Below are 23,716 nucleotides of genomic sequence, written 5' to 3'. Positions count from 1 at the left end.
GAAGATGGGAGACCGGCCAGGAGAGCTTTGGAATAGTCAAGTCTAGAGGTAACAAAGGCACTGAGAAGGGTTTCAGCAGCAGATATGAGGCAGGGAATGTTACAGGAGGTGGAAGCAGGCGGTCTTGGTGATGGAGCAGATATGGGGTCAGAAGTTCATATCACACGTTGTCAATAGTCATTGTGACTTCATGGACGATGCAGGTTGGCCGCCTTGTCAATAGTCACTCCATCAATTCAAAAGAAATGAAATTTGCACCTCCCTTCCATTACACTGAAGCGCCCAGTCCTCCTGGACACAGGGGGCGCCACTAACACGTTTGGCTGTGTGTTGTCATCAGTTTCAATCAAGAGAGGAGGGGGGGTGGATAGTACCAACATCAGTTAATACACCTAAAGAAATCATTTAAAGACCTCTTGTCAAAGAAAACCTCAAAATCCTACAATTCCGTTAAGTTTTACTGATCAATAATGCTCTGCCTTTGCTTTAGTTACACTTACCGTCTCTCCTGTGTTTGTCGCGCCCCCCTCCCGCTTCACATGGTACCGTCCCGACTCCGCCGACCGTTTGTTTTTTTCAGCGGGAAAAATACGCGTTGATCGTTTCGGACCGTGAGGAGCCGAGTGCCGGAGCGAGAGCGAGAGGGGGAGGGGAGCGAGAGGGGGAGGGGAGCGAGAGGGGGAGGGGGCCGAGTGCCGGAGCGAGAGTGAGAGCGAGAGGGGAGCGAGAGTGAGAGCGGGCCGAGTGCCGGAGCGAGAGCGGGAGGGGGCCGAGTGCCGGAGCGAGAGTGAGAGTGAGAGTGAGAGCGAGAGGGGAGCGAGAGTGAGAGCGGGCCGAGTGCCGGAGCGAGAGCGGGAGCGGGCCGAGTGCCGGAGCGAGAGTGAGAGTGAGAGCGGGAGGGGGCCGAGTGCCGGAGCGAGAGTGAGAGCGAGAGGGGGAGCGGGCCGAGTGCCGGAGCGAGAGTGAGAGTGAGAGCGGGAGGGGGCCGAGTGCCGGAGCGAGAGTGAGAGTGAGAGCGGGAGGGGGCCGAGTGCCGGAGCGAGAGTGAGAGCGAGAGGGGGAGCGGGCCGAGTGCCGGAGCGAGAGTGAAGCGAGAGGGGGCCGAGTGCCGGAGCGAGAGTGAGAGTGAGAGCGGGAGGGGGAGCGGGCCGAGTGCCGGAGCGAGAGTGAAGCGAGAGGGGGCCGAGTGCCGGAGCGAGAGTGAGAGCGAGAGGGGGAGCGGGCCGAGTGCCGGAGCGAGAGTGAAGCGAGAGGGGGCCGAGTGCCGGAGCGAGAGTGAAGCGAGAGGGGGCCGAGTGCCGGAGCGAGAGTGAAGCGAGAGGGGGCCGAGTGCCGGAGCGAGAGTGAGAGCGGGAGGGGGCCGAGTGCCGGAGCGAGAGTGAGAGCGGGAGGGGGCCGAGTGCCGGAGCGAGAGTGAAGCGAGAGGGGGAGCGGGCCGAGTGCCGGAGCGAGAGGGGGAGCGGGAGGGGGCCGAGTGCCGGAGCGAGAGGGGGAGCGGGAGGGGGCCGAGTGCCGGAGCGAGAGTGAGAGCGGGAGCGGGAGGGGGCCGAGTGCCGGAGCGAGAGCGAAGCGAGAGGGGGCCGAGTGCCGGAGCGAGAGCGAAGCGAGAGGGGGCCGAGTGCCGGAGCGAGAGCGAAGCGGGAGGGGGCCGTATCGTTGCCGGTTGGTGATGTATTGTTTTTATTTAATTGTAAACAATTTTACAACACCAAGTTATAGTCCAGCAATTTTATTTTAAATTCACAAGCTTTCGGAGATTTTCTCCTTCCTCAGGCAAATGTTTCAAGATCTCCTTGAAGCCTACGCATTTATACATGTATAAATGCGTAGGCTTCAAGGAGATCTTGAAACATTTGCCTGAGGAAGGAGAAAATCTCCGAAAGCTTGTGAATTTAAAATAAAATTGCTGGACTATAACTTGGTGTTGTAAAATTGTTTACAATTGTCAACCCCAGTCCATCACCGGCATCTCCACATCATGTTTTTATTTACGCCGTAACCCACCAGAGAGCGAGGCATCCCTCACCCTCAGGCACTGTCTGCTGACCCGCTTCTGGGGGCGAGCTCCTGGGTCCATTTTATTACTGAAGGTTCCCGGCCTGTGTCGCCCGAGGGTGTTTATAAACACTGTAGCTCTGCAAGTCAGATCTCCGAGAGCAGCCTGTCTGTGGATAATTGTAAACAATTTTACAACACCAAGTTATAGTCCAACGATTTTATTTGAAATCTACAAGCTTTCGGAGGCTTCCTCCTTCCTCAGGTAAATGCCTACGCTTCGAGGAGTTCCTGACATTTACCTGAGGAAGGAGGAAGCCTCCGAAAGCTTGTAGATTTCAAATAAAATCGTTGGACTATAACTTGGTGTTGTAAAATTGTTTACAATTGTCAACCCCAGTCCATCACCGGCATCTCCACACCATGTCTGTGGATAGAAAGCGCCTCGATCTTTGTATATTTAATACGCGTGTGTATAGGTAGCTGTGTGTGTGTGTGCGTGCGCGCGCGAGTGTCATTTTTATTAGTTCATGGGATGTGGGCGTCTCTGGCGAGGCCGGCATTTATTGCCCATCCCTAATTGCCCTTGAGAAGGTGGTGAGCCGCCTTCTTGAATCGCTGTAGTCCACGTGGTGAAGGTTCTCCCACAGTGCTGTTAGGAAGGGAGTTCCAGGATTTTGACCCAGCGACGATGAAAGAACGGCGATATATTTCCAAGTCGGGATGTTGTGTGACTTGGAGGGGGACGTGCAGGTGGTGGTGTTCCCATGTGCCTGCTGCCCTCGTCCTTCTAGGTGGTAGAGGTCGTGGGTTTGGGAGGTGCTGTCGAAGAAGCCTTGGCGAGTTGCAGTGCATCCTGTGGATGGTACACACTGCAGTCACGGTGTGCTGGTGGTGAAGGGAGTGAATGTTTAGGTTGGTGGATGGGGTGCCTATCAAGTGGGCTGCTTTGTCCTGGATGGTGTCGAGCTTCTTGAGTGTTGTTGGAGCTGCACTCATCTAGGTAAGTGGATGGTGGAAAGGCTTTGGGGAGTCAGGAGATGAGTCACTCGCTGCAGAATACACAGCCTCTGACCTGCTCTTGTAGCCACAGAATTTATGTTTCTGGTCAAAGGTGACCCCCAGGATGTTGATCGTGGGGAATTTGGCGATGGAAATGCTGTTGAATGTCATGGGGAGGTGGTTAGACTCTCTCTTGTTGGAGATGGTGATTGCCTGGCACTTGTCTGGCGCGAATGTTACTTGCCACTTACGAGCCCAAGCCTGGATGTTGTCCAGGTCTTGCTGCATGCGGGCTCGGACTGCTTCATTATTTGAGGGGTTGCGAATGGAACTGAACACTGCAATCATCAGCGAACATCTCCATTTCTGACCTTATGATGGAGGGAAGGTCATTGATGAAGCAGCTGAAGATGGTTGGGCCTAGGACACTGCCCTGAGGAACTCCTGGGGCTGAGATGATTGGCCTCCAACAACCACTACCATCTTCCTTTGTGCTAGGTATGACTCCAGCCACTGGAGAGTTTTCCCCCTGATTCCCATTGACTTCAATTTTATCACCTCTGGAATTCAGCTCTTTTGTCCATGTTTGGACCAAGGCTGTAATGAGGTCTGGAGCCGAGGGGTCCTGGCGGAACCCAAACTGAGCATCGGTGAGCAGGTTATTGGTGAGTAAGTGCTGCTTGATAGCACTGTCGATGACACCTTCCATCACTTTGCTGATGACTGAGAGTAGACTGATGGGGCGGTAATTGGCCGGATTGGATTTGTCCTGCTTTTTGTGGACTGGACATACCCGGGCAATTTTCCACATTGTTGGGTAGATGCCAGTGTTGTAGCTGTACTGGAATAGCTTGGCTAGAGGCGTAGCTAGTTCTGGAGCACAAGTCTTCAGCACTACAGCTGGGATGTTGTCGGGGCCCATAGCCGTTGCTATATCCAGTGCACTCAGCAGTTTCTTGATATCACGTGAAGTGTGTGTGTGTGTGCACGCGCGCACGCGGCTGTGTGTGTAAACTTTGTTTGCCGGAATAGTTTCTTCGTTGAGAGTTAGTACACACATTGTAGTTCTTGCCCTGCTCCTGTGTGTTTTTCAGAGTTATTTATTTTGGGATATTACTTCAAGTATAATTTCTTATCGGACCTCAATTAACATGCACTGTATTAATTTTACTGAACAGAGAAGCTGTATCTAGGTTGGTACACTTTATCTCATCTTTGTTTTTCATTGTTTTTTTTAATTCATAGATTTTGACCTGATGCAAAACATCTGAGAAAAGCAATAATGGGAAAAAGCAAAGGTGCCTCTACTTTAAAAGGATCTAATTTGCAGGTACACCAAAACACACAACATGAGGTGCTTCAGACTTGCAGTTTTCTTTTTTTTGTAATTTCTTGTATTTGGTATACCATAATAAGAATGTAAATAGGAACAGGAGGAGGCTCTGCTATTTGTTAAGATCATGGCTGAACTTCACCCTCAACTCCACTTTCCCGCCCTATCCCCATATTCCTTGATTCCCTTAGAGTCCAAAAATCTATCGCCCTCAGCCTTGAATATACTTAACGACTGGAATTCTCTACCCCAGAGGGCTGTGGATGCTCAAAGATTCACCACTCTGAGTGAAGAAATTTCTCCTCATCTCAGTCCTAAATGACTGACCCCTTATCTTGAGAGTATGTTCCCTAGTTTTAGATTCTTCAGCCAAGGGAAAGAGCCTCTCAACATCTACCCTGTCAAGCCCTTTAAGAATTTTATACATTTCAATGAGATCCCCTCTCATTTTTCTAAACTCCAGAGAATATAGGCCCATTTTACTCAATCTCTCCTCATAGGACAATCCTCTTATCCCAGGAATCAATCTAGTAAATCTTCGTTGCTTTTCCTTGCTGCCTGTATGGATGAGAACAAGGGCTGCAGGGAGGATGGGCAAACTGACCACAGCACCGTGGTACAAGAGGCCGTTCAAGTGGGGGGAGTAAAAAGGAATGTGGTAGGGGATAGTGTAGTCGGGGATAGATACTGTTCTCTGCAGCCGTGACCGGGTGTCCCGAAGGCTGTGTTGCCTGCCTGGTATCAGGGTTAAGGACATCTCCTCGCGGCTGGAAAAGAACTTGGACCATGAGGGGGAGGATCCAGTTGTTGTGGACCATGTAGGAACCACAACATAGGTAGAAATAGGAATGAGGTTTTGCTGAGGGAGTTTGAGAAGCTAGGGTCTAAATTAATAAGCAGAACCTCAGAAGTTGTAATCTCTAGATTACTGCCTGAGCCATGCGCAAATTGGCATAGGGTCAAAGAGATCAGAGTGTTAAATGTGTGGCTCAAAGAGTGGTGTGGGAGACAGGAGTTTCAATTCATGGGGCACTGGCACCAGTACTGGGGAAAGAGGGAGCTGTTCCGTTGGGATGGGCTCCACTTGAACTGGGCTGGGACCAGTGTCCTGGCGAATCGAATAACCAGGGCAGTCGATGGGGTATTAAACTAAAAAAGGAGAGGGGAGGGTTCAGGTGAGGAGAAATTTATAAATCTAAAGAGAAAAGTCAAGGCAACAGAGCTGTGTAGCGATTTGGATAATGATAAGCAGAGTGTGATAGGTAGGGACACAGAGTTTAATGGTAATAGTGCATCAGCATAAGGTCAAATCAGGGAAAAATGGTAAAAAGTTAATATTAAAGGCGCTTTATCTGAATGCACGAAGCATTCGTAACAAGATAGATGAATTAATGGTACAAGTAGAGATAAATGGGTTTGACCTAATAGCCATTACAGAGACGTGGTTACAAGGTGACTAAGGTTGGGAACTAAATATTCCAGGGTACTTGACATTTTGAAAAAATAGACAAAATGGAATTAATGTGATATCAGATCCTAGACTTATCTCCTGGTACCATTTAGAGCAGTGCTAATTCATCAAATATAAATTAGTCCATTTAATAGTAAGTTAAATAATTAACTGCAATTTAAATATGAATAATACTATGATTACGGCAACTGACTGTATGTTCATCTAACTGTTCGTTGCTACTGCGTGCTGGTTACATGATTGGTAACTGCATGGGATCATTCAAATTCTGTTAAACATTGGAGTATCAAAGGAAACCTGGAAATGAGTGGTGCATTAGATAATTAGCATTTAATGGCTAAAAGTGTTTTTTTTTAAAAAGTGGTATTAATTTGGGAAGTTTATTCTATGATAAATTTCCATGTATGTTGAGGTGGAAAAATATCTGTGCCTGGAGTGAAACATTTTTCATTCTGTCTGTACCAAGCATTCATTCCCTGTGGTCTGTGACCTTTCTTAAACCCCTCCCCGTGGGGGACGTTTTGAATAAGATGAGCATACACTGTCAGTTATTGTAGTCATAGTAGTATTTGTATTTTTAAATTTCATATCTGTGATGTTTGAAAGCTATTTAAACTCCGCATTGTTACAGTTTTGAGGTTTCCTCCTCTACCAGTGGTTCCAGTAAAATAGTCTTTTGCCCATGATCTGGAAGCCATTCCTTTTCTATATCCTGGCCTTGCAGAAGTACATTCCTGAGAGGTAACAGTTACTCTACTTTTGGTAACCTGCTTCTTGGATTTAACAATCTTTGTTGCTATTCAAAATGATAGCCTGTTTCTCGCTTGAAAAATGGGGGGCTGGCAGAGGTATGTGGTGAGTACCTTATGCATGCCTGACTCAATTTTCAGGCCGGCTTTTAAATGGGTACCCAGCACTTCCGCCCAAATCAGGCAAGAGGCTGTTTAAAAAGCAAATCTGAGTCCTACACCTGGGGCCCGATTTTAGCACCGGGTTTCGGGTGCGTTCTCGGCGGGGGGGGGGGGGCCTCGAAAATCCCGATCTCCAGGTGCGTGACCGGATCGCACCGCGATCCCGGCCACTTCCGGGTTCCGCGCTGACGTGCGGGGCTGCGTGCGCAGCCCCCGCTGGTGGGAATCCCGCAGGCAATTAAAGCCAGCGGGAGGCCACTTGAGTGTATTTACTTTGCTTGTTCAGGTCATTAAATGACCTGATTCAGCTGTCTTATTAGGAAGTGTGGGATTTTACCTTCAACTCAGACTGTTTCACATACTGGGGGAAACAGTCTCACTCCAAACGGACGTGTTGCAGCCAGCAGCCTGTGGCAGCTGCCAAGGTGCACTCCACGGGGGGGGGGGGGGGGGGGGGGAAGGGGGAGACCCCTCACCAACGCAGGAGGCCACTCCGTCACATAGGGCAACGTCTGCCCTCCACCACCCCCCTCCAAGCCAGAAGAAACACCGACGTGGAACCGCAGCCCCAGTGCGAGGAAACACCTACCTACCGTGCACAACCCCTCAGACCAACACCTGCCAGATGGGGGCCGCTTCGACATCCTCGGAGGACGAACAGCATCACCAGCCCCAGCAGCCTCGCCGTCCGCCTCATCGACGTGGAGCCCCCCAACACGGTGCTGCGGCACACCCACCTGCACAGCAGGAGGGAGGGCAACCGCAGAGAGAGCTGCGTCGCAGGAGGCACTACCCTCCGCACAGGGTCTACAGACCGAGGCTCAGCTTCATGGACCTCTCCGAGGAGCAGTGCATACGGAGGCTCAGAGTCAATCGCCAGGTAGTCGCCGACATCTGCAGCCTCCTTAATGACGAGCTGCTCCCGGATGGACCAAGCAGCATCTTCCTGCTGCTTGGTCCGTCAAAGTCACCACTGCCCTCAACTTCTTCGCATCCGGATCCTTCCAGGGTGCCACCGGGGACATCACCGGGGTCTGCCAGTCCTCTGCACACAAGTGCATAAGGCAGGTCACCGATGGTTTGTTCCACAGGGCCTCGCACTACATCAACTTTGCCATGGACGAGCGCAGCCAGATGGAGAGGGTGGTTGGATTCCATGCCATGGCTGGCTTCCCACGGGTGCAGGGTGTAATCGACTGCACCCACATCGCAATACAGGCACCTCCGCATGAGCCAGGGCTGTTCATAAACAGGAAGGGGTATCACTCCATGAACGCCCAGCTCATCTGTGACCACCGCCAAAGATTCCTACACGTGTGCGCCAGATACCTCGGCAGCTGCCGCGATGCCTTCGTCCTCAGGGAGTCCACCGTCCCGCCCCTCTTACACGCACCCAACACCGGCAACGGCTGGCTCCTCGGCGACAATGGGTATCCCCTACACACGTGGCTCATGACACCTCTGAGGAACCCCATCACCGAGCCGCAGCGTCGATACAATGACAGCCACATTGCTACCAGGTCTACAATTGAGCAGATCATAGGGCTGCTCAAGATGCGCTTCAGGTGTCTCGATCGTTCTGGGGGAGCGCTCCAATACACGCCATTCAGAGTGGGACGAATCATAGTTGTCTGCTGTGCCCTGCACAACATGGCCCAACAGAGAGGGGTGCCGCTGGAGGAGGCCCCATCCACACCCACCACCCACATTGAGGACGACGATGAGGGGGAGGAGGAGGAGAAGGAGGAGGAGGAGGCCGAGGCCGCGCGAGAGGATGACGTACGACCCATGCGCCGAACACCGGCTCACCGGGATGCTCGCCAGGCCAGGGAGGCACTCATACGTCAACGGTTCTCCTAGAGTCAGACAGTCTGAGGCGTTCACATCTCATCACCTGCACATACGAGGGGCCATACCAGCCCCCTCCACAGAAGAGTGTCGCCAGTACTCCTGCACCCACAGTAGTGTGCCCAATGGGCGGCAGCAGGTGTTCGTCGTCATGATGGGCCGCACGGAACGCACCTATTGCACAAGCCGCAGAAGAATGGACGAGAGGTGGCAGGAGTGGTGAGAACGATTGTGTTTAATATGTACATGGTGAACGACTATAAACAAAAAGTGTATAAATGAACAGACACCCTGGTGCATTCCCTTTGTGCTTATAACGCCCTTGGCTTTCGTTTACGGGAACCCCTACGTGGTGCTACCCCTGTGGCTCCAGCAGAGGTAGTGGCAGGTTGCTCCTGTTCTTGCCCTGACCGGGTAGATGCTTTGGGCCGACGGCCCCTGGGTTGCGGTGCCCGTGAGGGCACCTCCACAGACTGCTCCTCCAGCACCTGTGCAGGGGCAGACTCGGCCACCTGGAGAGGAGGCACCATTGCGGGTACTGGTTGAGAGGGGGGCAACGGGTGGGACGTGGGGGCACCTTGAGTAACGTCCCCACTTCCATGTCCCCGTTCACCATCATCCCTCTCGTGGCCTCGGCCCACATCACCCCTTCCACCCTGCTGGAAGACAGTTTGGATGGCATGTGTGAGGCCTTGCAAGGCCACCCCTAGTGTCTCCGTCAGTCTGTTTATGGCGGCGGAATGTTGCTCAGCCTGAATCCGTACAGCCGTTGTCAGGGCCTGCATGGACTCGATGTTCAGCTGTGCATGACGCTCGAGGGAGGCTAGCCTGTCCTCCACCGCAGACGTTCCCGCACCTACCCGCGACACTATGTCGCCGATACCCTCCTGTACCTGCGCCACCAATGCCCGCATGCAGGAGTTGGACTCCTCCATCACCTGCACGATCGTGGACAATGCATGTGGCACCTCTCCCAGTACTTCGGCAATGTGCTGGTGCCCCTCGACGACTCTCCTTTTGACTGGTGGCCCCCTGGGTTCAGCATCTGGGTCCGGCTGAGCAGAGCCTGGAGATGAGTGCACCCACTGACGCGGACCCTCCGCGGCTGTCCCTGCCACCAGGGTCTGCTCATGCTCACACGTGCGCGGTGACTCACCAAGTGCAACTCCAACTAGTTGGCGAGGGGGACCCACCGAGGTGCCTGTCTCTGCGCTGGTGAATGGTTGGCTCATATGTGACGATGCACCCTCAGAGACCGGCATGTCCTCTGAGGAATCGCCCTCCTCACACACAGTGCTCGCAGACGGCCCTGCAAGAGAACAGAGGGCACTATGAGGCATGTGCACAAACGTTGCGGTGCGCCAGATGCCAGGTGATGATACGGTCATTCGCAATCATGAGTGTTGAGTGTCATCTTTCCCTTACCGGCCGTTTCTGCAGCGCCAGACTCGCCATCCGCCACGGAGTGGCAATGTTGCGTTCCGCTGATGTCGAGCGCCTCCACCTCTGCATCCGTAAGTTCCAGCACGTGCGGCGGGCCCCCTCCGGTGCGGGCCCTTTCTCGGTCATTCTTGCATCTCTTCTCCTGTCAAGGCAAAACACAGATGCGTGAGTGAATGCAGATTGCATAGTGAGACGCCTCAAGCATCGGTGTGGGTGGGTTGAGCGTGGGGCAGACGGATGGGAGGATGCGTGTGCCACATGCCCATCCCATTGCATGGGGATTGGGGTGTGTGGTAGTGTTCGAGTGGGGACAGGGACGGTGGGTACATCGGGCACGGCGAGGATGGTGAGTGAGTGGCTGTGAGGATTGCTGCGGCAGCGCTGTGGTCGCTGTGCAGAAGGGGTTGTGATGTGTTTGGCGTGATGTTGGAGACGGGTTGTGGGAGGGTGCGTTAGTGTACTCACTTTGCCGGACCTAGTGAGGTCATTGAATCGCTTTCGGCACTGCTCCCATGTCCTGGTGGTGTTGGCCCTGCTGCTGACCTCCGCCGCCACCTCTGCCCATGCCTTCCTGGTGATGGAGCCAGGGCACTTGCGTCCTTCCGTCGGGAACAGCGTGTCCCTCCTCCTCCTCACACCCTCCAGAAGCAGCTGCAGCGCGAAGTCGGAGAACCGTGGCGCAGCCTTGCCCTTGGGGTGCGCCATGCTGTGATGCCTCTTGCTTGCAGCAGGAGGGGCTTTGGGGGACTGCCCCTTTAAATGGAGCTCCTCTATCGCGATAACGTTAATGCGCATGCGCAGCCCACCGGCACGCAGCTGGGGAGCGGAGAACCCATAACCACGGCTTAATGGAATCAATTATCGCGCGGGGGGCGCACTCATTTAGCCGTCCGCGTTTTCCACGCTCCCGAAGGACCAGCCGCTGGGAACCCGCAGGCCTGCTAAAATCGGGCCCCTGTTGTAAGATCCTGATTGCAATTTTCATGGAGAAATGGGTGGAGCAGGCACTGCACATATTTTATCCAGACATTGAGCAGCTCTTAAAGGCATTGCTAGAGGCCTGTACAAAAACCTCTACTTTTTTTTTTAAAAAAAGAGTTTTGTGGGCCCAGGAGGAGCAGGACTTCCCCTAGGGCCCCACAAAAATCTCCCGGCCTGTTCTTGTTGGCCACCTTCTCTCCAGCAGGCTTTACTTGCTGGCTGGCTGTGTGCTACAGCTGGCCAAATTCTGCCGCAGGAAACTGGCAAGCTGCAGCGCAGCACCAGTTTGGTGTCCGCAGCTCGCCAGAAAAATGTTAACGAGGCCCGAACCTGAAAACCGTTCGGTATGACTGCCGTATTGGGTTCTCGCACTACCAATACTTTTGCAGCCCAAGTAGAAAGTCTCCTCCCTTGCATTCATCCTTGCTGTCTGCTTTCCCAGTTTATTTTCCTGCTTTTTGCTTCCCTTTTCCCCTCCCTTCCAGTGTGACTCGGTATCTTTCTTGGCCCCTCTCTTTTACTCCCCCACCACTGCAGAGCTCACCCATCATAGTGGCCTATGTAAATACAAACTGAAACTACCCTATTATTCTTTGAATCACAGCACAGTGATCAATCACAGTATTAAACTGTTGTCTATCCTACATGTATGGGGAAAAACATTGTTTTAAAATTTTAAATAATATAGATTTCTAAGCAGAAATTCCAGTAAGGGGCTCTAATGCCGAATAACCAAGAGATCAAAGTGACTTATAATCATTGTCTGAATACTGAGGTGAGACTGCTACTTGCCAATATCTTCACACTAAAGGATTAAAAATTAAGATGTTAGAAAATACAAAACCAATGTGTGGGCTAACCGAAATAAATCATAAAGCCTGCTGTGCTTGTGATGATTTAATTTCAATAATTTATTTTCTCGTTATTTGAACAGTGAGAACTGTAGGAAGTTATTTCTGACTTTTTCTTTTATTCAGGCTTCTAAAGGTGTGAGATCTAAAAAAGGTAGAGGAAATCAAACAAATAAAAGACAGACTCCTGCCCAGAGAAATATTGCCAAATCGCCAGGTCAGAAGCATCCACAGCTTTCCCCAAACCTCTCCTGCATTTTAAGAAATCCAGAAAGTCGAGATGATGAACATGATGAATATTATGGTAAGGTGTTAATGGTGAGGAGTAAGATATCCTGAACATCTACTGTCCCAGAAATCTAATAAACGTTGCAACACAGCATGGCTGTAGGAATGACTGCACAAAGTTCATGATAACAAGGCAAATTCTAACCCAAGTGTTGGGTTTTGTCAAATGATTTGACCCTGTGGTGTACATTTAACTTTTGGCCAGCCGCTCTATAGTGCCGGCAGGAGGCCCAATCCATTTTGAAGGCTGGGCTTCATTACTGTGTCACTGGTAGGCTGCAGGTGCCAAATGGGCACCTCGCTGCAGCTTGCCGGCTCTGGGCCAGTGTAGGCTCCGCCGAGTTGTCTCCCAAAATAGGAACATAGGAAAAGGTGTGGGCCGTTCAGCCCCTTGAGTCTGTTCCGGCCCAGAGCTGGCAAGCTGCAGCGAGGCACCACGCCCACCGGTGACAGTAATGAGGCCCAGCCTTCAAAGTGGACTGGGCCTCCTGCCAACACTATCGGGCGGTCGGCCAGAAGTTTAAATGTGCGTCATAGGACCCCGGTTTGCATAGTAAAAGGGCCTACCACCTGATGCAGGCAGGCGTTCCAGCTGCCCTGCCGTGGGCCCCTTTCAGCGTGGCGTTAGCTGGTGCAGGAATGGGGAGGTTAGTTTCTACCCATGACTATTGGGCGCTACTCACCCTGTTTCCACCCAGCATAGCCAGTGAAACTCTTCCTCTTATTAATCTGAAGTTGAGATTAGAAGAAACTCCTAGTATTTGGCTTTGGCCATCTATAAATGAAGTCCTGACTGCTCCCATGACAGGGATAGGTTTTTCTGATGGTTTTACTATTGTGTTTGACAGAAAGAGACCCTTTGGATCTGTTGAGTTTGCATTAACTGTTGTGCTTCCAGATTAGTCAGTTTAATTCAGTCCACCTCCCAACAAGGTATGTGGAAATTCTTAACTCCTACAAGTGGAGATTAATTTGAACTTTTATCAAGAGTTGCAACTCTGCCTTCAGTGATTATTGTAAAGTAAGAATTTTATAGTTGTAACTCATAGTTTTGCTAAATGTTTTCTATGAAGTTTTATTGGTGAGTGTCTGGAACGAGCTGCCAGAGGCAGTAGTAGAGGCGGGTACAATTTTGTCTTTTAAAAAGCATTTGGACAGTTACATGGGTAAGATGGGTATAGAGGGATATGGGCCAAGTGCAGGCAATTGGGACTAGCTTAGTGGTATAAACTGGGCGACATGGACATGTTGGGCCGAAGGGCCTGTTTCCATGTTGTAACTTCTATGATTCTGTGATTCTATGATTGCGGTTTTAGACACCTTTATGCCCTGTTTGTCCCTTTGTCTCAAGTGCTAACCTTCCAACAAGGTGGTGGGATAGTTTGGACCATAGACTTGCCCATGGTCATTGCCAGTGCTTGTCAGTATTGACTGATAATGTGATTGTTACTTTTTTTATGTCTTTCCTGCCCTAGAGATAAAGTTGATCCATTTAAGCAGTCCAACCAAGAACCAGCAAAACCTATCCATAGACGGTTGCTGAATCCTAATTTTAGTTAAGGCTGAGATTTGAACTCTGAATGGAAATCTAGTACTGTACTAGCAATGAATTTTGAACATTGATTTATTGGAAGCAACTTGAGCAAAATATTGAATATCTTTAAATCATGCCCTGTAATGACTTTCGTTTTTTAAAGTGTCGTTGGAGTGGGTTTGGAGTGCTTGAATCTGGAACTGAAGGGGGCAGTCTCTCTTAACCTAATGAGAATTGGCCGCTTATGATAGACTTTCCACAAGATGGCATCAGAGAGGTTCTTTTCTCACTGGCGAGTCAACACAGTAGCTCACCCAATGGGTACTTTCTGACTTGAGAAATGCAAATTTCTCCCCATTCCCAATGCTAGGTTTTTGTTTTTAAAAACCTCTGAATACAACTACATAGAAGCAATTGTGGGGCTCTGTAGAAATTACCCCTGGAGAGTTTCCCTTTATTGATGGCACAAAAATCATGAGCGCTTCAAATTTAGTTTAGTTATGTGCTTTTATGCCGCTAACTGCTTTTGTTTTAGGCTGGAGCATCTCATCCGTAACACATGGAAGTGCAGTAGCTTCCTGATTTAGCACCAACAAATTAGATAGAGGGCGTAGTAAGCATTGGGATATCCCAGAGCTCTTAAATATTTTTGTTATTTTATAGAAGTAAACATCACTAGCAATGTCCAGTATTAGCCCAAATACTGGAAAAGCTCACTGTCCAAGTACTAACTGGTTGGGAGGAAATAGGATGATAATGCAATGTTGGCGGAAACTGAATGTTAAGGAAATCTGCATAACAGCTCTGAAATAACTACGTAACTTCCATGGAGAGAGTGGAAAGTTAACCTACTAAATATTTATGGATGTCTCCAAATGCAGGTTTTTAAGCAGTACTGCATTTTATGCTTATGTTTTTGAAATATAGAAAATGGGATCCAATTCTGACTTGCTGTTTGAACGTTTCAGCAATAGTGTAGGATTTTTTTGTCTGATAAGGTCTGCTTATAAGCATTTAAGTGTATAATATTTATGGATTACGGGATATTATGGGAAGTACTATCAGTGTAAAGAATGACTAACTGGATTGTGGGAAATTTTCTCATTCTCATCCCTTTTGACATTGAAAGAGTGCCAGTGACAGCAGAGTGCAATGCTTCCACAATCTAATTTAAACCTTTAAATCCAGAGATTCAATAAAACAGTTGATCTAGTCATTATTACTTTTATTGTTTGTGGGATCGTGCCGTGCGCAAATTGGCTGCCCCACGTTTCCTACATTACAACAGTGACTACAGCCAATGAAGTACTTTAGAAGTGTAAAGTGCTTTGGGACGTCATGACAGGTGCTATATAAATGCAAGTCTTTCTTTCAATAACATTGAAGATCCACATTTTCATGGGTCTTGCAAGTCTCCACTTAAATCTAAATGCGCAGAGCCAGATTTCTATTGCGTTCTCTCTTCATACGTGAGTTTTCAGCCTCTACTGGGCGTTGATATGGAACGGCTTTAAAAGAAAAAGTAAATATGGAAGAACAGTGACCGAGGTTAGAAGCATCCATTTGAGCTTCGCTCTCCCAAGACCTCTAAGTCGAATGTAAAAGTGCCTACAGACAAGGCCACAGTAATGGTTTTCACAGAAAAATAACAGAATTGTGGAATTGGGTCTCCAAAATCCTGCAGAATCCTTTTCAATAAAAATAAAATTTAAACTTATTCAGTCACTAAACAATGGCCCCAATTGTAACCAGACAAAATTGTGGAATATGATCCCCAAAACATCAGCAAAATTCACATAATAGAAACTGAGCACTGTAAATGTGTATAACCTAGCCCTATACACGTCACTTCTTTCCACCAGCCCAAATTTTTGATGTGTGTCAATTGGTAGGTATTGAATTGGGTGGAACTCCAGTGTGTATGGATTCTGGGAAACTGCATTCCAGCTGTTAAACTGAGGTTGAGGCTTTAAATCACCACCTTGGGCAGTTGGAGCGATTTGAGATTTCATGTCTGTTAATGGGATAGAATTTGTTGTCAAAACATTGAGGCTAATGCCGCTCACATTATTTATGTGCAAATGGTACAGCAACTTCAGGCAAGGGGCAGAGGCGTGGTTAAACTCAAATATCCAAAAGTAGCTGTCTGCGTTGCGCTGTTATGCTGTTAGCTTCATGAAAACATCTTCTCACTTTTTTCTCTCTCAATCCAATCTTTCTTTCCCTCTCTCTGTACCTAATTTGACATTGAATTCACCCACTCCAACCCTAACTCTTCTCAGTCCTTGTGCATTTAATTTCTCAAACTTTCAATCTGATTGGTTAAGGAGATACATAATTGCTTGCCCAGATGCCAGGTTTCCCTTGCTGCGACGTTATCAACTCGCACTTTCAACAACTTGCCACGCAAAAAATGTAAAAATCTAAACGTGCAAGGGCAAGTCTAACTAATGACAGATGCCGTTAGATGCCCTGCTACGGTAAATTATGGCCCATCGTGTCTGTTTTGTATTAATGCTCTACTTGTAAAAATGCAATGCAAATTAGTAACAGAGGCAGTGCTCATTTTAACATTATAATAGCAATTGTTATTGTAATGTACAAGACTGTTTTTATATCTGGGATGAGTTTTCAGTCTGCAACAGGATTTTTGAGAGTAGAGGATAGGAAATTTCTGTTTGCTTCATGTATTACAAGGACAAAGTGAGAATTTGATACTTTGATGGATTCACCATAGTTATTTTTTCAACCTGGCCAATTGAATGAGGTGGGAGAAGAGAAGAGATGAGGAGAAAGGTTTTGGAAAAAAAAATACATTTCCAATATTCCCGACATGAAGTTATTGCTGTTTGAGGCAACTTTGGATGGGAAGAAGAGGTTATGACCAGAGAGTAATTTATAATTAAAGGTTTCAGATGAAGGACAGTTTGTAACCATTAATTAAATTACAGTTTTGAATTTACTCCAAGTATGTTGTTTATATATGGTTTCAGTTTTGAGTGGGTTCAATTCTATTATCAGTCTGTTTTTGTGCTGGCCACAGCTGTTCGTGCAACACAAATTGTCTGCTCTGTGTCCTTATTGTTCATTATTAATAAGGCAGAAAATTAATGATTGTAGCATAATTATTGCAAGTTTATTGAGAAATAATCTGCAGTTGATTATCAGAGAATTTCCTGTATTACATGCAGCATATCGGATAGGCTGGGGTGGCTTATGAGACGGTGATCTGAGTAGGTCAGATGATGAGAGTAATCAAGACTGAAGCTTGAGCAGTTCATAACAATGATATGAAGTATAAAATAAGATTACCGTTTTGAAATCATTATTTATTTAACACTGATATATATTGTGGAGTTGATAGGAGCAGCTCTGTGTTTACAGCTGCAGCTGTTGTGACAGTGGCTGACACACCCTGTACTGTGTGGTTTATGCATGATGTCTATTTTGAGAAATTTAAACTGATACAATCGTTACAAATTTGTCAAATGATAATTAAGTATTACTGTGAAATTCAGTTGATGTATATTTAATGAGCAATATATTTATTGATATTTAGCTTGAATCCTTTCATTCTGATGTCTGCACAAAGGCTGCTTGGTTAAAGTCACCAATAAGATCCTTTGTGACTGTGACCATAGGAACAGGAGTAGGCCATTTAGCCCCTCGAGCCTGTTCCACCATTCAATTAGATCATGGCTGATCTGTATCATAACTCCATGTACCTGCCTTGGCTCTGTAACCCTTAATACAATTGCCTAACAAAAATCTATCAGTCTCAGTTTTGAAATTTTCAATTGACGTAACCTCAACAGCTTTTTGGGGGAGAGTGTTCCAGATTCCCACTACCCTTTGTGTAAAGAAGTGCTTTCTGACAGCACCCCTGAACAGACTCGCTCCAATTTTAAGATTATGCCCCCTTGTTCTGGATTCTCCCACCAGAGGAAATAATTTCTCTCTCTACCCTATCAAATCCTTTATTTACCTCAATTAGATCACCCCTTAATCTTCTATATTCAAGGGAATACAAACGTAGTCTATGCAACCGGTCCTCATAATTTAACCCTTTTAGCCCGGTACCATTCTGGTGAATCTGTGTTGCACCCCCTTCAAGGCCAATATATCTTTCCTGAGGTGCGGTGCCCAGAACTGAATGCAGTACTCCAGATGGAGTCTAACCAGAGCTCTGTACAGCTGTATCATAACTTTCACCCCTTTGTATTCCAGCCCTCTTGAAGTAAAGACAATATTCCATTAGCCTTTTTAATTATTTTTTGTACCTGTCCACTAGCTTTTAGTGATTTCTGTACTTGGACCCCATAATCTTTCTGGTTATCCACAGTTAATAGCTTCTCGTCATTTAGAAAATACTCTGATCTATCTTTCTTAGGTCCAAAGTGGATGACCTCGGACTTTCCCATATTAAATTCCATCTGCCACAGTTTTGTCACTCACCTGATCTATCAATGTCCCTTTGCAACTTTCTGCTGCTATCTACACTATTTACTGTGCATCAGCAAACTTAGATATATAACTCTCTATTCCGACATCCAAATCATTTGTAAATATAGTGAAAAGCTGAGGCCCCAGTATAGATCCCTGGGGGCCACCACTAGTCACATCCTGCCAATTTGAGTACATACCCATTATCCCTATTCTTTGTCTCCTACCTCCTAACCAATTCCCTGACCAAGCCAGTAGGTTGCCTCCTGTTCTATACCCTCTCATTTTTGTTGGAATGTTATCGTTCCTTGGTTCTCCTCAAATTCTCCATGGTGTTTGATACAGTCGATCATTCCACTCTCCTCTGCCATCACTCCTCTGGTCCACGTCCAGGGAACTGCCCTTGCTTGGTTTCACTCCTACTTGTCCTAATGGAGCCAGCACACATTCAGCAATAAATTTTTTTTTTATTCGTTCATGGGATGTGGGCATCGCTGGCAAGGCCAGCATTTATTGCCCATCCCTAATTGCCCTTGAGAGGGTGGTGGTGAGCCGCCGCCTTGAACCACTGTCCGTGTGGTGAAGGTTCTCCCACAGTGCTGTTAGGAAGGGAGTTCCTGGATTTTGACCCAGCGACGATGAAGGAACGGCGATATACTTCCAAGTCGGGATGGTGTGTGACTTGGAGGGGAAGGTGCAGGCGGTGGTGTTCCCACGTACCTGCTGCTCTTGTCCTTTTAAGTGGTAGAGGTCGCGGGTTTGGGAGGTGCTGTCGAAGAAGCCTTGGTGAGTTGATGCAGTGCATCCTGTGGATGGTACACACTGCAGCCACTTTGTGTCGGTGGTGAAGGGAGTGAATGTTTAGGGTGGTGGATGGGATGCCAATCAAGCAGGCTGCTTTGTCCTGGATGGTGTCGAGCTTCTTGAGTGTATTCCATCACACTCCTGACTTGTGCCTTGAAGATGGTGGAAAGGCTTTGGGGAGTCGGGAGGTGAGTCACTCGCCGCAGAATACCCAGCCTCTGACCTGCTCTTGCAGCCACTGTATTTATATGGCTGGTCCAGTTAAGTTTCTGGTCAATGGTGACCCCCAGGATGATGATGGTGGGGGATTTGGCGATGGTAATGCCTTTGAATGTCAAGGGGAGGTGGTCATTGCCTGGCACTTGTCTGGCGCAAATGTTACTTGCCACTTATGAGCCCAAGCCTGGATGTTGTCCAGGTCTTGCTGCATGGGGGCACAAGTCAGGAGTATGATGGAATACTCTCCACTTGCTTGGATGAGTGCAGCTCCAACAACACTCGAGAAGCTCGACACCATCCAGGACAAAGCAGCCCGCTTGATTGGCACCCCATCCAGCACCCTAAACATTCACTCCCTTCACCACCGGTGCACAGTGGCTGCAGTGTGTATCATCCACAGGATGCACTGCAGCAACTCGCCAAGGCTTCTTCGACAGCATCCCTCAAACCCGCGACCTCTACCACTTAGAAGGACAAGAGCAGCAGGTAAGTGGGAACACCACCGCCTGCACGTTCCCCTCCAAGTCGCACACCATCCCGACTTGGAAATATATCGCCGTTCCTTCATCGTCGCTGGGTCAAAATCCTGGAACTCCCTAACAGCACTGTGGGAGAACCTTCACCACACGGACTGCAGCGGTTCAAGAAGGCGGCTCACCACCACCTTCTCAAGGGCAATTAGGGATGGGCAATAAATGCTGGCCTTGCCAGCGACGCCCACGTCCCATGAACCAATTTTAAAAAAAAGAGAAACTTCTTTTCTCAGACATTGGTTAGAATGTGGAACTCGCTACTACAAGGAGTAGTTAAGGCGACCAGCATAGATGCATTTAAGGGGAAGCTAGATGGACACATGAGGGAGAAAAGAATGGAGGGATATGCTGATATGGTTAGATCAAGTAGGGAGGGAAGAGGCTTGTGCGGAGCATAAACACCGGTATGGACCTGTTGGTCCGAATGGCCTGTTTCTGTGCTGTACTTTCTGTGCAGCTAAGGAATATTCAAAACGATTACTACTTCTACAAAGGACTAGCTGAATCTTGATTTTTTTTTAATCTACATAGTTGTTAACATTTTTGCATGAAATCTATTTCATTAATATTTTAGTTCTTCTGAATGTTGCAGATGGAGGGGATAAACCGTCCAATGTGTATAGCTGGCAAATCATGTTAGCACCAACGCACCAGCAATAAGCCGTGGGGACTGTATTGATGTTAGGCTAATAGGCTTGTAGTTGACTGGGTTAGTTTTATATTTCTTTTTAAATGTAGGTATTACATTTGCCTGATTCCAGCCCTGTCTGTGTTTAGCAGCCTAGCATATTACAACAATAAAGTGCATTGTTATTTCTTTTTACGAGTCCATCTATCTTTTAAAAGTATTTCTTGTTGTCTTGGCCTGAAAGTTGGACTCGGGCCAGTTTTCACCATTGCATCAAATTTCTGGTCCTTGAAAGCTATTTAATTATTCGCAGCAAAAATTAAAATGGTTTTGTCACAAAAAAAATAGTTTCTTATGGTTTCCCCTTTGCTTATTTGTCTTAATGTTTTTTGGTAGGTCAACCATTGCACAGCACTGCAGTGTTTAGTGGTGAATCGGAGCTGAATGATGAAGAAAATGAAAATGGGGCCGAATGTCCTGTGCAGAAGAATAAACCAGGGAAGCCTACTCAACAGTCCGTGCCTCTGGGGGGAAAAATTAGAACTGAAAAATGGTAAAAAGAAAGCTGGATGAATATTTTTATATTTTACTACAGGACAGAGAAGACTTAAAAAGCGAAAACATTTTGACTGTTCGGTGGTCAATTAGCACTGCTGCGTTTTTTTTAATCATAGGTGAAAAGTTCAAAACCATAAAAGTAGAGACCGTCCCTTAATGTTTCAGTTGGTCACTTAGTTTCCCTGAGCTCTACAGCCCAGGAAGGCGCTAGGTTTGATTTCTGGGCTACACCGAGTTAGTTGATCTCGGCTGGAGCAGTGGCGGGGACACTACAGTTGGTCTCAGTGCGCTGGGCTAAGGGGAACAAATCAATCAGTGCTCCTGCTCCTGTTTGCTATTCAGTGACTCTTGCTGAAAAGTTTGCTTGTGTGGACATTGAACGAGGGCAAGATTAGCTCAGCTAGGATACCCCCATAGTTAAAAAATCTGCCACTACTTGCTGTCTAGGTGCACACATGGACAAGTTACTGGAAATTGGCTGGCAGTTCAGGAACAGTAGCCTAACCAGAGAAGGCGTTGGACGGTTTATCTCTTCCATCTGTATAAAAGAAGGGGGAAAAATTGCATGGAGCAAAACCAAAGGCAGGAGGTGATTATACACAAATGTACAAAATTGACAGATCCTCCATGTCTTTCTCAAACTTTGTAAATTTGGTTTTTTGCACTCTAATTTTTATTGCTGTAAAGAAAATTTGGTCCTGATCTCTGATTCTGTATCATTAAAAATGCATCCTCACAAAATTGAAATGGCCCTAGCCAAAGTCACAAATTACATGCTTTATGACTGTGGGAATGGGGCATTATTCCTTCTTGACCATTTAGTACAGTTGACCATGCCATCCAACTCCGTAGGACTGCCCTTGCATTCTTCCACTCCAACTTGTCCAAATAACAACTATACAACTGGTGCATCTGCAGCAACGACTTCTCTTCCGTCTCCCACACTATTGCCTCTGAGGTTGTATGAGGAACAATCCATGTTTCCCTACCATTTCTTTATCTACATTCTGCCCCATGGCATGGGTCAGCTTTCACATATACACCGATACCGGCTTTGCTTCTCCACCACTTCTTGACCCCTTAATTGCCTCAGTGTTGTCAGACTCCTCTCCGCCAGCAAGTCCTGGATGATTCATAACTTTGTCCAACTGGGGAAGACCAGTGCCTACGTCTTCTGTCCTGGCCAAAACGCTGTTCCTGAGCCACTGTCAGGCTGAACTAGACTTTTCACAACCTCTACGCCTTGTTTGACTTTGAGCTGAGCTTTAAACCCCACATCCTACCCATCAGCAACATTGTTTACTTCCACCTCTAATGTTGCCAGCCTCCACTTGTATCTCAGCTCCTCTGTAACTGAAACCTATATACCTGCCTTCTTCACCTCCAGATTCATCTACTCCAGTGCTCTCCTTTGTGGCCCCCCCCCCCCATCGTCCACCCTCCATAAACTCCACTTGTCCAAAATTCTGCTTCTTGTATGCTGTCCCACACTTAGTTTTTTGGTTGCCTTGTTGGCCTGCTCTAGCTCCATGTACCTCAATGTGTTCAGTTCACGATCCTTGTCCCCATCAATAAATCCATCTATGGCCTCCCCCCATCTTACCCCTATCTTTTCCACTTCAGTATTCCTTCCGGTCGTTCCACTTTTGACTTCAACCTTTTGTGCACTCCCCTTTGCCTCATGGTGGCAAAGCCTTTTGTCACCTCAGAGACAAACTCCCTCCCTACACCTTTCTGACACTCCATCAAAACCCTTCTTCAATCAAACTTTCGGATACTGCACCTAATCTCCCCTCTTGCTTGGTGTCAGTTTTCCTATTTGTGAAGCATTTTGGAACTTTTTTGACATTAAAGGAACTATATTAATGTAAATTGTTATACATTTGCTTTTCCTTCCTGATGTTTTCCTTTTTTTGATCTTTCTGCTGTTTGGTGGAGAAAACTAGCTGGCAACACACTTAAGACAACCAACATGAATTGTGCAAGAGGGAAGTGGTGGAAGAGAGAATTGCTCATCTTCAGGTTTTACTTCCCCCATGTGGAGAAATTGTAGGCGACCTAACCCCAATAACATGGTTGAGATTGGGAACTGTACTATCAGGAGCCTGAATCTGATTAGTGCAGCTGTACTATTGCACCAGTTTGCAACAAACCCTGCTGCCAACAGGACTGTTGTCTTGAAAATCTGACATCCCTCACCTTTCTTGATTCTGTTTTCATATATATATATTCCAGTGCTTTGACTCGAATATCTGAAGGTGTGGAAGCAGAGAAAAGTGAAGTGAATACAGACAGTGCTAATGATGAGGCATCGAACGAGAATGCAATGGAATCTGTTAAAAAGGTACTTTCTCATATGACTTTAGGACTGGTGGAACTTTTCATAATTACTTTAACCTTTTTACAACCACATGCCACCTTTTGGTATTACAGCATCACAGTTTTTTTTACTAAATATAATCCCAAGAAAGGTTTCCCCCTCCCCCCTCCACTGGAGGAACGGAGAAACACAAAAAAGGGTAAGTTTAGGTTGTTAAATGACAGTGACATCGGCAGGACAATACTTAGGAAATTGCAGATACAATTAAAAATATCTTCATTTTATTGCAATGATCGATCAGATAATGTCCAAGGTGACTTTCATTGGCACTTCTGTTTTTCTTCTGTGAATAGCAATTCTGGGTGCTCTTCATTTTGTTCAAATGTTGCAGCACAGCAACTACATAGATTAGGGGGGAAAACAACTATATCTGGCACCTGGATTACAGAGCACCAAGGGAATCTCCTTTGTTGATACCACCTGAGTTAATGCCTCCTTAGTGTTTGCATTATAAAGATGGTTGTACAAAGGTGTTGGATGTAACAGTTGTTTGA

At 47.4% G+C, this 23,716-nt stretch overlaps 1 protein-coding gene across 6 annotated transcripts in view; it reads left to right on the top strand.

The window, feature by feature from the left end:
• The first annotated feature begins 583 nt into the window (after window positions 1–583).
• Window positions 584–23,716, top strand: part of cenpu (centromere protein U) — a 46,819-nt gene continuing 23,686 nt past the window's right edge. Inside the window, exons 1-5 of one of the 6 annotated variants that reach the window (XM_067982581.1) lie at window positions 584–637; window positions 4,243–4,327; window positions 11,962–12,139; window positions 20,681–20,837; window positions 23,078–23,186. In XM_067982581.1, coding sequence (XP_067838682.1) covers window positions 4,280–4,327; window positions 11,962–12,139; window positions 20,681–20,837; window positions 23,078–23,186 — 492 coding nt within the window. In that variant the 5' untranslated portion in view covers window positions 584–637; window positions 4,243–4,279. Of the gene's footprint in view, window positions 638–1,512; window positions 1,663–2,392; window positions 3,496–4,242; window positions 4,328–11,961; window positions 12,140–20,680; window positions 20,838–23,077; window positions 23,187–23,716 lie in introns of those variants that run through there. The other 5 variants (XM_067982580.1, XM_067982586.1, XM_067982585.1 and 2 more) reach the window with 5 other exon arrangements.

Source organism: Heptranchias perlo, chromosome 4 (assembly GCF_035084215.1).
Source record: "Heptranchias perlo isolate sHepPer1 chromosome 4, sHepPer1.hap1, whole genome shotgun sequence".
Classification (NCBI taxonomy): Eukaryota; Metazoa; Chordata; class Chondrichthyes; order Hexanchiformes; family Hexanchidae; genus Heptranchias; species Heptranchias perlo.
This window is presented reverse-complemented; position numbering and strand designations above follow the sequence as displayed.